Here is a 15,610-nt window from a genome sequence, read left to right on the forward strand (position 1 = left end):
TTAAGGAGAGGCTGACTGTTGTGTGGGGACAACACCACCATTAGACTTGAACCCCTGCCCCGAGTCCTGAGCTTTAGAGCCTCCATATATCACGCATTCACACACACGCATACACATACACGCACAATTTATTAAATAACACATAGTCACCTATGTCACTTCAGGACTAGTACCTGACGCAGAGTGACCCATAGCCCTAAACATCCACCTCCACGACCAACACTGTTCAGGCCCCAGGGAAAAAATTCTCCACATGTGTTACAGAGTAGAACTGCTCCTGAGGGTTCTTTTTTGGGGGAGAAGGGAAGCAGATCACCTGGCCTTTCTTCCACAGGCCTACTGGGTGGGTTGAATCTGCCAACCTTTAGGATAGTAGTCGACACAAACTGTTTGACCCACCCAGGGACCGCCTGACACACCCTAACACAGTCCAATGTTCTCCATCTCCTCACATTCCAGGGATGCTGTCATGAGTTGAACTGTGTCTCCCCAAAATACGTGTCAACTTGGTTAGGCCATGATTACCAGTACTGTGTGTTTGTCCTCCATTTTGTGATTTTCCTATGTGTTATAAATCATAATCTCTGCCTGTGGTTAAAGAGGATTAAGGTGGGATGTAACACACTTGCTCAGGTCACATCCCTGATCCAATGTAAAGGGATTTAGATCTTGGAAGACGGTTCAAGTAACATGTTCACTGGAAATAAACCTTCACTTAGATGCTGCCTCGTTCTGGAAGAGATGCTGCCTCTGAGGCCTGGTTGCGGCCCCTCTAAACTTTTCCTTTTCTACAGTTGTGACCACACTCAGTTGGAATTGAATCTGTGTACCTCACCCTACCCCCACCCCCACATTGCTGGGAACTCTCCAAGCGCCCTCAGCATTTGCTGCATGTCCCACTCAAATCTCGGTGCTCAGTGGGCCCGGAATTCATGGAAGCATGAGATTGCCAAGTGGGTGAGCCCTCTGTTGAAATCTAAGGACTCACACATGCTAACATCACTCCGTCCCACGATCACTCTGGTCTTGAATCATCCAGATTCTATGTAACACCTTCAACCTCAGGAATCCCCATTAGATCTGGGCTTGGAGAAGTTACCTGCAGCTGGCTCTGGGGAAAGAAGGAAGATTTTGTGTAAGGCATTTCCCAGGTGTTTGCTTGGTTGTGTCACGGCCCTGAACTGACCATTGCTGGGTCCCAGGCACCCCGCCCACTGATTGCTATGAAGGTCAGTGAGTCCTCAGGGCACCAGTCTAACTGGCTCCAGATGCTTCCTCTCTCCTCATGGCGCTGCCCTGGGCTTTTGCTGTTCTGAGTCTTCTCCCTCTGCTGGACTCCCAAGATTCAGCGTGTGCCAACATGAAGCCAGCGCCTATCACTAATGTCACCCTGGAGTGGGTGAGTGCCGGGGCTCCTCTTCCCCTGCTTGCTGGTCACTAGTGCCCTGCTCCTGGCTCTTTGCTTTCCTCTCCTGGGTCCTGGGGTAAAGCTCTGACCAGCTGGGTGGCCTCAGTTGGCATTCCCTGCCTCCAGACCCAGAAGCCCCATTCCAAGATAGCTCAGCATGGAGTGGCTCTATGCTGGGCATGTGGAGGTGCCTGTAGGGTTGCTTGATTCCTGCTGTGGACCTTTCTGTCTCCCCCCTTGCAAAATGGAGAGAGAGATTAACTGAGTCACCTCCCAGCTGACTGTCGAGGGTTCAGCCCCAAGACCCGCATCACCAGCTCCAGTTTTTCCCCAGCTCTCTGGCAAATGGTTTTACGTCACCTCGGTCACTCACCATCCCAAGTACGATCAGTCAGCTAGAGCAGTCCAGGCTGCCTTCTTTACTTAACCCCCAACATAACAGAGGATGTGATACTGCTCAGACAATACATGACCATGTGACATCCCCACATGCCAGCCTCCGCCCTCCCCTGCAGCAGGCTCCAGCTTCTGGTTCCCAATCCCCTCAGCAGGCATCAGCTTCTGGCTCCTACTCCTTGCAGCAGGCACCAGCTTCTGGCTTCCACTCCCCACAGCAGGCACCAGCTTCTGGCTTCCACTCCCAGCAGCCAGAAGACCTTGGCAGTTCATCCCCAGTCCTGCCCTCAGCCTTCCCATCCATGGAATGGGAGGGCTGACTTCAATCTCTGCACAGCTCTTGCCCTTCCACGACTATGGTGGGCGACTGTCCTCTCCCTGACCATTGTACTCTTTTGTCCCACCTTGTGTCTGACTTTAGGGGTGACGAGTGCATCTATAACTCCAGCTACTTGGGATCCAGCGGGAGAATGGGACCCTCTTCAAATATGGTAAGGGATGGCCCTCAGTCTGCAGCCCACCTCGTGGGAAGGAGGGACTGTGGGTGGGCTGGCATGGCCTACCCGAGGAAGGCTGGGGCTGAGGACCCTGGAGGCTCTGGGCCCAGAGAACACCAGGAAGGCCCATGTCTTGTATCTCTGTGGTCCTGGTGCCTGCACACTGCAATAATCATAGTAATAACTGTCAACATTGTGAGCTCTTACTATGTGCCAGGCACTGTTTGAGGTGCTTTAAGTGAATCAACTCGTTGAATACTCACAAATAACCCGAAGCCATTACAATGATCACGCCCAGTTTACAGATGAGGAGACTTAGCACAGAGACGTCAAGTAATGTCCCCGAGGTCACACAGCTTGTAATTGGAACTAGGATTCAAACCCAAGCCTGGCTCCAGAACTGCCTCTGTCTTAACCATTCTTTATGGTGCTCTGGAAGTGAAGGGGGCAACCTATGTGTTGGGCAGACTGTGACTTCACCCATGTCCCAGTCATCACTGCGGAGATGGTACAAAGTAGGGGCACAAAATGCTGATGGAACTGAACCGACACCACTTACATCCATTAGGCTACTCTCGGGACCTCATTTCTTTCATCTGTAAAATGGGCAGGAAGGCCCTGACTTCTGTAGTCTAAATGGGCTCCTACGATTCCATGTACACATGTATGTGGGTATGCATGAGGGCGTCCATATTGTGTATGTCCCATGTGCGCGTTGCATATTCCATGTGTGTACTGAATGTACGTACTCCGCGTATGCACGTAGAGTGCTCAGCACAGGGCTCAGCACACAGTAGGAGCTGGTGACGTGGTGGCCCAGGTGAACCCTGGGTCTTCACTGGTCAGCTGTGTGACCTTGGGAATACCCAGGCTTCCTCATTGTGCCCTCCTCATGGTATCACCCCAAAAGCTGTTTACTCTTCCAAATAGGGGCACAGAACATTTTGCCTACCTGCTACTCACCAAGGGCCCCAAGACCTACATGTTTTCCATCCATCTGGAAGACAAGCTGAACTGGGGGTTGTCCTTCTATGGTAGGCATCCTTGGCAGGTGCAAATCCAACCCAACCCAGTATCACCCCAGCTTCACCCACCCCAAGGACTGGGCTCCCTGAATTCCAGCCCTGCCTGAACTTCCATCTGGGACCTCCAGCGTCCTCACCCAGCCTCCTGCTCCCCAGTGCAGCTGATAAGCAGGAGTTGACCCAGGAACAGCTAAGAGAGTTCTACGAAGTCCTCAAGTGCGTGGGTCTCCAGGGGATGGAAATCCTGTACACTGATGGCGAAAAGATAAACAAAGGCAAGAGGGCCCAGGCAGTGCTCACCACCAGCCTTGGGTTGGCCCCGTCTCAGGCATCCCCAGAGATCCAGAGAGGGAAGGCTTCTAGCCAAGGGTGCACAGCAAATAGGGCATCCTACTTTTAAGCTACCTCTCACTGGCAGGGGCAGTGGAGCCTCATGTAGGCCTGTAGTGGTGGGTGAGACCCCAGGGGGAAACGTCACTGTGAAATCAGGGAGGACTCCTAGAGCAGGTGGGGAGGGCTGAGAGGCTAACAGGAGGGGAATCAGCAAAGGTGTAGGGGAGGGACCTGGGAAGGAGACCCACATGGGGCATCCCTGCATGCTACAAATGGTTACTGTTCACCGCTAGTCCAAAGGTTGGCAGTTCGACCCCACACAGAGGCACCTCAATACAGACTTGGTGATCTGCTCCTGAAAGGTCAAAGCCTTGAAAATCCTGTAGAGTAGCTCTACTCTGCACAAGTGGGGTCGCCATGAGTCGGAATTGACAACAAACAGCAGCTCACCCTGGGCTTCAGCTCCCACCTGCTTATGTTAAACAGTTGCGTGAGACGAGTTTGGTATTGGGGCTTCGATGTCTTCTAAAGCGTGGCAAGTCCAAGAGCAGCATCCCGATTTTGTATAACTGAGGCTGGCCTGTGTAATTATCACCCTCATGCTTTTCTTCAAACCTGTGTTAAACGAAAGGCTTTCCTTGGTCTCTGCCTACGTAGTAATATCTGTGAAATCACACAGCTGATGGGCTGGTTACACTTTTTTGATATTCGGGAAATACATTCACAACTATTGAGATAAAAAGGTCTCACCAGTTTGCCGCCTGAGGTCACTTCACTTGACCAGGTGCGGTTTGAACGTCTTTCCCTGCCCTGCAAACCCTGGGAAAGGGCTATGAGCTCAGCCGCCAAGTCAGACCACCTGGTCGCCAGCTTCCCTCCCTCATCTAGGTGGGTCACCTTGGACAGACCATGTGGCCCCTCTGAGCCTCAGTTTCATCATCTGTAAAATGGTGGTGGTTGTGAGGAATCCAGGAGACATAGCACAGGGCCCTGGCAAGTCATAAAAACCTGTAAACCTGTTGCTGTTGAGTGGATTCCGACTTACAGGCAAGTCGTAAGTGTTCAGAAAATGCCAGTTGTTCTTAAGAGTTTGAGCCTCTATTGCAGACTTGTATAAGCTGAGTCTCTGAGAGGAAAAGTGACTTGCCCAAGGTCACCTGGCCAGAAAGTGGCAGAGCCAGGGTTGGGAGCCCTGGTATGGCTGGCTCCAGAGTCCAGAACGTACTCCATCCCCACAGAAAATCTCCCTCCATCATAACTCTTCTTCCTCCCCCCACTGCCTTCCAGAACCTGTGCGGACCCCTAGAGAAGCAGCATGAGGAACAGTGGAAGAAGGAAAACAGGGGGTCCCAGGTGAACACAGAGTTGGGCTAGGACCTCGGGGAATTTTGCGTCACATCCTCTTCCTCCTGTCAGCCCTTGTATCTATTGCATGCAGTTATGTGAACATAGCTTCTATATATTTTGAACAGGCTGGCCAGGTCTGTTGTTCATTTGTTCATTCAGTCATTCATTCATTCATGCTGAAGCTGCCCTGAGGGGTGCCCTGGCTAGGCACTGGACCAAACCTACCCCTGGTGGAGACAGCCACTGGGCAACACGTGCCTGTGTGGACCACAAGATGCATCACATGCTGTGGGAGCCCAGAGTGGGGAAGTTTTCTTCTGCAGTGGGGAAGTCTGGGAAACCTTCCTGGAAGGGGCATCTGAAAGGTTAGATAAAATCTACTGTTCCCTCTGTAAGCCAAGCTCCTAAGAGGACACATTTGAGGATGTTGAGGCCAAGGACCCTAATTAGAGTTGAGGTGGATAAGGGATGATGAGAATTCAGGCATGTGACGTGATCAGGAAGGAGCTTACCTGAGACATACCACCCAGTTCACCTCGGGGGGCAGGTAAAGAGGGGCAGGACAAAGGCAGGAAGGCCTCTGTGGAGACTCCTGTGGATCTGGTAAGAGGCGATGGCCTTGGGGGTGGGCAGGGCAGGGGTGATGTGGAGGACAAGCTGGGGGTCTGGGTGACTCTCTGTTGCCCACCTGAGAGACCCAGAAGAGGAGAATGACTCCCAGGGAAAGGTTGCTCCCTAGGAACCAGTTGACATCTTGCAAATGTGTATGGAGCCCTTGAGATGGGGCCATGACTGAGGCACAGCCCACTCTGTGGCATAAATGGAGCCAACACCTGAAATCAGGAGTCCAGCCAGGAAGGGCCAGCTTCCTTCCACACCAGAGGGACGGGTCACTTATGGCTTCTTGTATCTATGGGAAGAAGTACCACTCTAGCAGCAGAGAAGCTAGGCCTCAATTTTTGGGCAGTTCCATAAGTGCAGCTGCCTAAATCATCTATAGTGTGACAGAACCATAGCCTGGTGTTCTGATTCCCAGTCCTGTGCCCCAAAACACCAACGCTCATTTTGCCTCCCCTCCCGAGAACCAAGGTCCACATGTCTAAGACTCCAACATCCTTTGCTAAACAAAGGCCACTGCTGTGCCTGGGACACCAAAAACCCCACCTTGGACCCACCTCCCATTCTGATGGCCTTAGAACATTAGTGGACAGAACAGCCTCTTGGACCCTAGATGGTCTAGATCCAGAGGCTCAGGGCCTACAAGCAGTCTTCCCATTTCACTGTTACTTCCAGCAAGATGCCATTTTCAACTCAACTGAGGAGAATCAGCTGAAAAATAAAATAGAAAGTGTCATGGGGGACAGGGGAGGAGGGAGATGAGAGGTAGGGATGACTGAAGAAAGAAACAAGTGAATTGAAAACAGGAGCCAGGGAGAAAAAAATTCATTGAGGTGCACGAAGAAAAAGAAAATAACAAAGAATATAGATTTTGGAGTCAGACAAACGTGTTCAAACCCTGGCCCTTTCATGAGCCACATGGGGCGGGCAGCGCAGTGGAACCTAAGTCTCCTCATCGACAAAATGGGGACATAGTGGAAACCTCAAGGGCTGATGTGTGACCTGTGCGCTTCGCTCCAGGATCTAGTACCAAAAAGCAAACCCATTGCCTTCGCGTCGATTCTGACTCATAGCGACCCCACAGGACAGAGTAAAGTGCCCCATAGAGATCCCAAAGAGCGCCTGGTGGATTTCAACTGCTGAGCTTTCGGTTAGTAGCCTTAGCATTTAACCACTTTGCCACCAGGGTTTCCCAGGGATCTGGTAGGTGCTCGGTAAATGTGACTATTGTTATTTTTTGTGAGTAAAAGGAGGGATGGAAAGAGACCAGGTTTGTGCTTTTACTGACACCAACTAGTAGTGTGTCTTGTAACATCTCTGGCCTCAGTAAAGAGGGACTTGGCCGGGGGGCCCCTCCCAGCAGGGCCCATCCAGTTCAATGGTTATGATTCTGCGACAGGCATGGAGAAAGCTTCTGATGAAGTTTGTGTCCTCTAGGTTACAACAATTCTAAGATGATGCAGGGTTTCCAGCCCATTCCTGAAAGTGAGACCACCAGTCCTTACAAAACTTTAGGCCAGACAGGGAGAGGTTTCTACTCCGCTAGCAAAGCTAACAACCTGGTGTCAGCTTGAAGAAGTTACAGTGGAAGAGACCTCCACCCCTACACCCTCATAAAGAATCATGAATAAGAAATCTCTCAGAGGGGATTGAGGCAGATAGGGTTAACTCTGCTGGCAGAACAAAAGAGCTGTTAAAAGATTGCCATCTAGAAGTTGGGTAAACAGGAACCACACCCTGTCAACATAAGATAAGGTTGAAACAACCCGTGAATTACTATCTCTTTCCTAGTGTTTTTCTAGTCCCTTCCCCCTTTATAGGCTCCTGCCTGTGCAGAAGAACAAAGTGTGAACACTGTTTAACTTTCCTTAGCCCTCCGAAGATAGCAATGTAGTACCAAGGATTAGTGCACTTACGCTATATCCCATAACTGATGCCAAGAGCTGCCAGAAGAATTCCATCTCGAGTAGCAGCGGGTTCCATCTTGGATTCTAGATGCACACACAACCTAATTAACAAGCACCGCCATTCTGAGAAGTACCCACCCCTCGAAAGAAGCCCACTAAATACTCATTACATTATTGTCTCCACCAAACCCATATAAGCCCTATCCTTGCTTCCTTTTTCCAGTCAGCCTTTTGGAGCGGCTTAATCTCCTGCTGACTCCTTTTGCTTGACTCAAGGACCCTTTTTGTCTGATTGGCGATTGGTAACAGAGACACGAAGGCATCTTAGTTATCTAGTGCTGCTATAAGAGAAAAACCACAAGCGAATGGCTTTAACACAGAGAAATTTCTTTTCTCACGATCTAGTAGGCTGGAAGTCCAAATTCAGGGCGTCAGCTCCAGAGGAAGGCTTTCTCTCTCTATCAGCTCTGAAGAGAGTTTGTTGTCATCAGTCTTCCCCTGGACTAGAGCTTCTGTGGGCAGAAATCCCTGGTCCAAAGGATGTGCTCTGATCTCAGCGCTGCTTTCTTGGATTGTATGAGGTCCCCAACTCTCTGCTAGCTTCCCTTTCCTTTGATCTCTTGTAAGATAAAAGGCGGTGCAGGCTACAACCCAGGAAAACTCCTTTTACATTGGATCAGGGATGTTATTTGAGCAAGAGTGTTACATCCCACCTTAATCCTCTTTAACCTCCGGCAGAGATTATGATTTATAACACATAGGAAAATCACAAAATGGAGGACAACCACACAATACTGGGAATCATGGCTTCTCCAACTTCACACATATTTTTGGGAGACACGATTCAGTCCATAAAAGCATCCCTGGAATGTGAGGAGATGGAAAACATTGTACTGTGTTACCGTTAAGTGCAGGTGGTCCCCAGGTAGGTCAAACAATTTGTGCTTGACTACTAACCTAAAGGTTGGCAGTTCAAACCCACCCAGTGGCCTCCTGGAAGAAAGGCCTGGTGATTGGCTTTCAAAAAGATAGAGCTCCACCCCACCCCAAAAAATAAAATAAATAAAATGCTATGGAGCAGGTCTACTCTGTAACACAAGTGGAGAATTTTTTTCTTGAGGCCTTGTCATGGATGGAATTATGTCTCCCCCAAAATATGTGTATCGATCTTAGTTAGGCCACAATCCCCAGTACTCTGTGGCTCTCCTCCATTTTGTGATTGTAATTTTAGGTTAAAGAGGGTTAGGGTGGGATTGTAATACCCTTACCAGGTTACATTCCTAATCCAATGTAAAGGGAGTTTCCCTGGGGTGTGGCCTGTACCACCTTTTATCTCTCAAGAAATAAAAGGTAAGGGAAGCAGGCAGAGAGTTTGGGAGCTCATATCACCAAGAAAGCAGCACCAGGAGCAGAACGTGTCCTTTGGATCCAGGCTCCCCACGCCCAAGAAGCTCCTCCACCAGGGAAAGATTGAAGACAAGGATCTTCTTCCAGGGCTGACAGAGAAAATCTTTCCCTGGAGCCGATGCTCTGGATTTGGAAGTTCAGCCTACTTTACTGTGAGGAAATACATTTCTCTTTGTTCAAGTCATCCACTTGTGGTATTTCTGTTATAGCAGCACTAGAAGACTAAGACAGGCCTAAACAGTGTTCACCATGGACATGGATGTTTAGGGCAATGGATCACTCAGTGTCAGGTACCAGATCCCAAGTGACAGAGGTGACTATGTGTAATTTAATAAATTGTGGAGGTGTGTGTATCTGCGTATGTGAGTGTGTGATATATGAAGCCCTCTAAAGCTCAGGACTCAGGCCGGGGTCCAGGTCTAACGGTGGTGGTATCCCCACACAACAGTCAGCCTCTCCTTAAAATGAACAGTGTCTTGAATCTGTCCCCATCATCTCACACCTGGACCGCGGCAACAGCCTCCAAGGCGTCTCCCAAGTCTACTCTCCTACCCCTGCCCTCCCCATACCCTCCATTACAGTCAGAGTGACCTTTTAATGAGCAAATGTGATTATGTCACACCCCAGCTGCCTTACTTCTTTCCACTTCTCCCCAGTGCCCCAGAAGCCCAGCCCTAATTGCTCAGCCTGCTTCCTTGCCCTGCAGGCCTCGGCTCCTGCCCAGCTCTCCTCCATCCACCCTGGATGCTCGGGCCCATCTCATGCTGCAGCCACACGGACCTGCCTTGATGCCGCCTGTCCTCTTCCTCTCCTGATGAGCTCCAGTCATTCCTTCACAGCTCAGATTACAGCAACGCAAATTCAGAAAACTAACTAAGCTGGCAAAAAAGTAAAATAAAGGGCAATTAAAGCTTTGACAAGAACGTGAGGAAAAGGATTCATCCAGGCATTGCTAAGATGATATAATATTAAAAATAGTGATTTTTTTTCATGTTTTTGTTTTTTGTTTGGGGGAAAGGCTTTTTTTAAAAATTGTCTTTATTTAGGTATAATTTGCATATGCTAGAATGCACACAACTTAGATGCTGCCTCCTTTTGGAAAAGTCACTGCCTCCAAGGCTGGGGCCCCTCTAAACTTTTCCTCTTCCACAGTTGCGACCACACTCAGTTGGAATTGAATCTGTGTCCCTCACCCTACCCCCAGCCCCACGCCAGCTGAGCACTTTCCAAGCGCCCTCAGGATTTGCTTTACGTCCCACTCAAGTCTTGGTGTTCAGTGGGTCAGGAATCGATGGGCACATGAGATTGCCAAGTGGGTGAGCCCTCTGTCGAAATCTAAGGACTCACACATGCTAACATTGCTCCATCCCAGGCTTACTCTGGCCTTGAATCAGCCAGACCATGAGGTCTGTGTAACATTTTCAACCTCAGGAACCCCCATTAGATCTGGGTTTGGAGAAGTTAACGGCAGCTGGCTCTGGGGAAAGAAAGGGAGGTTTGTGCAAGGCATTTCCCAAGTGCCCACCGCCTTGTGTCACAGTCCTGACCTGACCATTGCTAAGCCCCAGGTACCCTGCCCACTGCTTGCTATAAAGATCAATGAGCCCTCAGGCCACTAGGCTGACTGGCTCCAGGTGCTTCCTCTCTCATCATGGTGCTGCCCTGGGCTCTTGCTGTCCTGAGTCTCCTCCCTCTGCTGGATGCCCAAGACCTAGAGTGTGCCAACACGAAGCCAGTGCCTATCACTAATGCCACCCTGGAGCGGGTGAGTGCCAGGGCTCCCCTTCCCCTGCTGGCTGGTCACTAGCCCTCTGCTCCTGGCTCTGTGCTTTCCTCTCCTGGGTCCTGGGGTGAAGCTCTGACCATCTGGGCAGCTTCAGGTGGCATTCCCTGCCTCCAGACCCAAAAGCCCCATTCAGAGGTAGCTCAGCAGGGGATGGTTCTGTGCTGGGCTTGGGAAGGCTGTCTGTAGGATTGCCTGATTTTTTGGTGTGAGTCTCTCTGTCTCCACATCTGTGAAACGGAGAGAGAGATTAGCTGAATCACCTCCCAGCTGACTGTCAAGGGTTCAGCCCCAAGCCCTGTATCACCAGCTCTGGTCTCTCCCCAGCTCTCTGGCAAATGGTTCTACATCGCCTCAGTCTTTCGCCATCCCAAGTACTATCAGTCAGCCAAAGAGATCCAGGCGGCCTTCTTTTACTTAACCCCCAACATAATGGAGAACGTGATACTACTCAGAGAGTACATCACAATGTGAGACCCCCACATGCCAGTCCCTGCCTTTCACCGCTTCCCGAAGCAGGCACCAGCTTCTGGCTTCCACCCCCTGCAGCAGGAACCGGCTTCTCACTCCCACTCCCCGCAGCAGGCATAAGCTTCTGGCTTCCACCCCCAGGAGCCAGAAGACCTTGGCATGTCTGTCCCCAGTCCTGCTCTCAGTCTTCCCACCCGTGGAGTGGGAGGACTGACTCCAACCTCTGCCCAACTCTTGCCTTTCCACAACTGTGAGGGGCGACTGTCCTTCTCTCCCTGACCATCTTATTCTTTTCTCCCACCTTGTGTCTGGCTTTAGGGATGACCAGTGCATCTATAACTCCAGCTACTTGGGGGTCCAGCGGGAGAATGGAACCCTCTCCAAATATGGTAAGGGCTGGCCCTCAGTCTGGAGCCCACCTCGTGGGAGGGGGTACTATGTGTGGGCTGGCGTGGCCTACCTGAGGAGGGCTGGGGCTGAGGACCCTGGAGGCTCTGGGCCCAGAGAACACAGGGAAGGCCCATGTCTTGTATCTCCGTGGTCCCAGTGCCTGTATACTGCAATAATTGTGACCTCTTACTATGTGCCAGGCAGTGTTTGAGGTGCTTTTCATGAATTAATTCATTGAATACTCACAAATAACCGAAGCCATTACAGTGACCATGCCCAATTTATAGATGAGGAAACTGAGGCACAAGTAATTTTCCCGAGGTCGCATAGCTTCTAATTGGAACTAGGTTTCAAATCCAAGGTTGGCTGCAGGCCTGCCTCTGTCTTAACCATTCTTGATGGTGCTCTGGAAGTGAAGGGGGCAACCCATGTGTTGGGCAGACTATTATTTCTCCCGTGTGCCAGTCATCACTGCAGAGATGGCACGAAGTCGGGGCACAAAATGCTAATGGAACTGAACCGACACCACTTACAGGGCCTCATTTCCTTCATCTGTAAAATGGGGAGAAAGGCCCTGACTTCCACAGTCTATATGGGCTCCTATGATTCCATGTACATAAGTGTGTGGGTATGCATGTATGTATGTGTGCATATTCCATGTTGGCATTACACACGTGTATGTTTCATGTGTGTGCTGCATAGTCCATGTGTGTACTGTATGTATGTATTCCATGTATGCAGGTAGAGTGCTTAGCACAGGGTGCAGCACACAGTAGGAGCTGGTGACGTGGTGGCCCAGGTGAACCCTGGGTCTTCACTGGTCAGCTGTGTGACCCTGGGCCTGCCCAGGCTGCCTCATCGTCCCTTCCTCAAGGTTTCACCCGAGACACTGTTTTATCCTCCAGAAGGGGGCATACAACATTTTGCCTACCTGCTGTTCACCAAGGACCCCAAAACCTACATGTTTTCCTTCTGCCCGGAAGATGAGCCGAACCGGGGACTGGTCTTCTATGGTAGGCACCCTCGGCAGTCCCAACCCCAACCCACCCCAGTATCAGCCCAGCTTCACCCAACCTGAGGACTGGGCTCCCTGAATTCTAGCCCTGCCTGGACTTCCATCTGGGACCTCCAGTGTCCTCACCCAGCCCCCTGCTCCCCACTGCAGCTGACAAGCAGGAGGTGACCCAGGAACAACTGAGAGAGTTCTATGAAGCCCTCAAGTGCATGGGTCTCCAGGGGATGGAAATCCTGTACACCAATGGCAAAAAGGTAAACAAAGGCAAGAGGGCCCAGACAGTGCTCACCACCAGCCTTCGGTAGGCCCCAGTTCGGGCAGCCCCGGAGACCCAGAGAGGGAAGGCCATGAGCCAAAGCTGCACAGAAATAGGGAATCCTACTTTTAAACTCCTGCTCACTGTTATTTTTTTGAATCACTGGCAGGGGCAGTGGAGCCTCACACAGGCCTGTGGTGGTGGGTGAGAGCCCAGGGGGAAACATTATGGTGAAATCAGGGAGGGCTCCCGGAGCAGGTGGGGAGGGCTGAGAGGCTAACAGGAGGGAAGTGAGCAAAGGTGTGGGGGTGGGACTTGGGGAGGAGACCCACATGGGGAACCCCTGGGTGGTGCAAATGGTTAGCGTTCACTACTAGTCGAAAGGTTGGCTTCTACTCTCACCTGCTCAAGTTTAACACTTGCGTGAGAGGGGTTTGGTACTGGGGCTTCAGTGCCACCCAAAGTGGAGGAAGTCTAAGGCCACTGTCCCAAGTTTGTATGACTGAGGCTAACCTGTGTAATTATCACCTTCATTCTTTTCTTCAAACCTGTGTTAAATGAAAGGTTTTACTTGTTCTCTTCCTATGTAGTAATATCTGTGAAATCACACAGCTGATGAGCTGGTTACACTTTTTTGATATTCGGGAAATACATTCTCAACTATTAAGATAATAAGGTCTCATCACCTTGCCACCTGAGGTCACTTCCCCTGACCTGCTGGGGTTTGAGCATCTTTCCCTGCCCTGCAAACCCTGGGAAAAGGCTATGAGCTCAGCCACCAAGTCAGACCACCTGGTCGCCAGCTTGAGGATCACCTTGGACAGACCATGTGGCCCCTCTGAGCCTCAGTTTCTTCATTTGTAAAATGGTGGTGGTTGTGAGGAATCCAGGAGACATAGCATTAGGGCCCTGGCAAGTCATAAAAACCCATAAACCTGTAGCTGTCGAGTGGATTCTGACTCACAGGCAAGCCATAAGTGCTCAGAAAATGCCAGTTATTTTTAAGGGTTTGAGCTCCTATTGTAGATATGTATAAGCTGAGGCTCTGAGAGGGAAAGTGACTTGCTGAAGGTCACCTGGCCAGAAAGTGGCAGAGCCAAGGTTGGGAGCCCTGGTATGGCTGGCTCCAGAGTCCAGAACGTACTCCATCCCCACAGAAAATCTTCCTCCATCATAGCCTTCTTCCCCCGCTCCCCCCACCCCCTGCACTGTCTTCCAGGACCTGTGTGGACCCTTGGAGAAGCAGCTTGAGGAGGAGAGGAAGAAGGAAAACAAGAGTTCTCAGGTGGACACATAGTTGGGCTAGGAACTCGGGGACTTTTGGGACCCATCCTCTTCGTCCTGCCAGTCCTTGTATCTGTTGAATTGCAGTTATGTCAATAAAGCTTCTGTATATTTGGAACAGGCTAGACAGGTCTCTCGTTAATTTGTTTGTTCATTCATTCATGTTGAAGCTGCCCTGAGGGGAGCCCTGGCTGGCAATGGACCAAGCCTGCCCTAGTAGAGGGAGCCTCTGTGCGACACCCAGCACACGTGCCTGGGTGGACAACAAGATGTATCACATGCTGTGGAAACCTAGAGCGGGGAACCTGTCATCTGGAGTGGGGAAGTCTAGGAAGCCTTCCTAGAAGGGGCATCTGAAAGATTAGATAAAATCTATTGTTCTCTCTGCAAGCCAAGGACCTGAGAGGACACATTTGAGGATGTTGAGGCCAAGAACCCTAATTAGAGTTGAAGTGGATAAGGGGTGATGAGAATTCAGGCATGTGACATGATCAGGAAGGAGCTTACTTGAGACGTAACACCCAGGTCACCTGGGGAGGCAGGTAAGGAGGGGCAGGAGGAAGGCAGAAAGGGCTGTGTGGAGCCTTCTGTGGAACTGGCAAGAGGCAGTGGCCTGGGAGAGTGGGTGGGTGGGGGGCAGGGCAGACTTGATATGGAGGACTAGCTGGGGGTCTGGATGACTCTCTGTTGCCCACCCGACAGACCCAGAGGAGGAGAATGACCCCCAGGGAAATGTTGCTCCCTAGGAACCAGTTGACATCTTGCAAATGTGTATGGAGCTCTTGAGATGGGGCCATGACTGAGGCACAGCCCACTCTGTGGCATAAATGCAGTCAACACCTGAAATCAGGAGTCCAGCCAGGAAGGGCCAGCTTCTTTCCACACCAGAGGGACTTGTCACTTATGGCCTCTTGTATCCATGGGATACAGAAAAGCTGGCCCTGATTTTTTGGGCAGTTCCATAAGTGCAGCTGCCTAAATCATCTATAGAGTGACAGAACCATAACCTGGTGTTCTGATTCTCAGTCCTGTGCCCCAAAACACCAACGCCCATTTTGTCTCCCCTCCCAAGAACCAAGGTCCACATGTCTAAGGCTCCAACATCCTTTGCTAAACAAAGGCCACTGCTGTGCCCAGGACACCAAAAACCCCACCTCGGACCCCCCTCCCATCCTGATGGCCTTGGAACATTAGTGGACAGAACAGCCTCTTGGACCCTAGAAGGTTCTGGATCCAGAAGCTCGGGGTCTACAAGCAGTCTTCCCATTTCACTGTTACTTCCAGCAAGACGCCATTTTCAACTCTATTGAGGAAGATCAGCTGAAAAATAGAAAGTGCCCTGGGGAACAGGGGAGGAGGAGATGAAAGGTGAGGACCACTGAAGAAAGAAACAAATGAATTAGAAACAGGAGTCAGGGAGAAAAAAGTCACTGGGGTGCAGGAAGAAATAGAGTATAACAAAGAATGTAAATT

The 15,610-nt window shown here is 50.7% G+C and overlaps 1 protein-coding gene and 1 pseudogene across 2 annotated transcripts; both read left to right on the plus strand.

The window, feature by feature from the left end:
* The first annotated feature begins 1,285 nt into the window (after window positions 1–1,285).
* On the plus strand, window positions 1,286–9,753 carry LOC126082437 (alpha-1-acid glycoprotein-like; annotated as a pseudogene).
* Window positions 9,754–10,571: 818 nt separating this feature from the next.
* LOC126082556 (alpha-1-acid glycoprotein 1-like) lies at window positions 10,572–14,249 on the plus strand. 2 transcript variants are annotated; one of them, XM_049895109.1, is made up of 6 exons: window positions 10,572–10,703; window positions 11,049–11,191; window positions 11,511–11,581; window positions 12,488–12,595; window positions 12,748–12,851; window positions 14,073–14,249. In XM_049895109.1, exons 1-6 carry the CDS (start codon window positions 10,590–10,592, stop codon window positions 14,148–14,150), a joined length of 618 nt encoding a protein of 205 aa, XP_049751066.1. In that variant the 5' UTR covers window positions 10,572–10,589; the 3' UTR covers window positions 14,151–14,249. The 2 variants fall into 2 exon arrangements, with proteins under 2 accessions (XP_049751066.1, XP_049751067.1); XM_049895110.1 differs by lacking the exon at window positions 14,073–14,249 and having other exon boundaries at window positions 12,684–12,765.
* Window positions 14,250–15,610: the final 1,361 nt, after the last annotated feature.

The sequence above is a fragment of the Elephas maximus genome, chromosome 9, assembly GCF_024166365.1.
Source record: "Elephas maximus indicus isolate mEleMax1 chromosome 9, mEleMax1 primary haplotype, whole genome shotgun sequence".
NCBI classification, from domain to species: Eukaryota; Metazoa; Chordata; class Mammalia; order Proboscidea; family Elephantidae; genus Elephas; species Elephas maximus.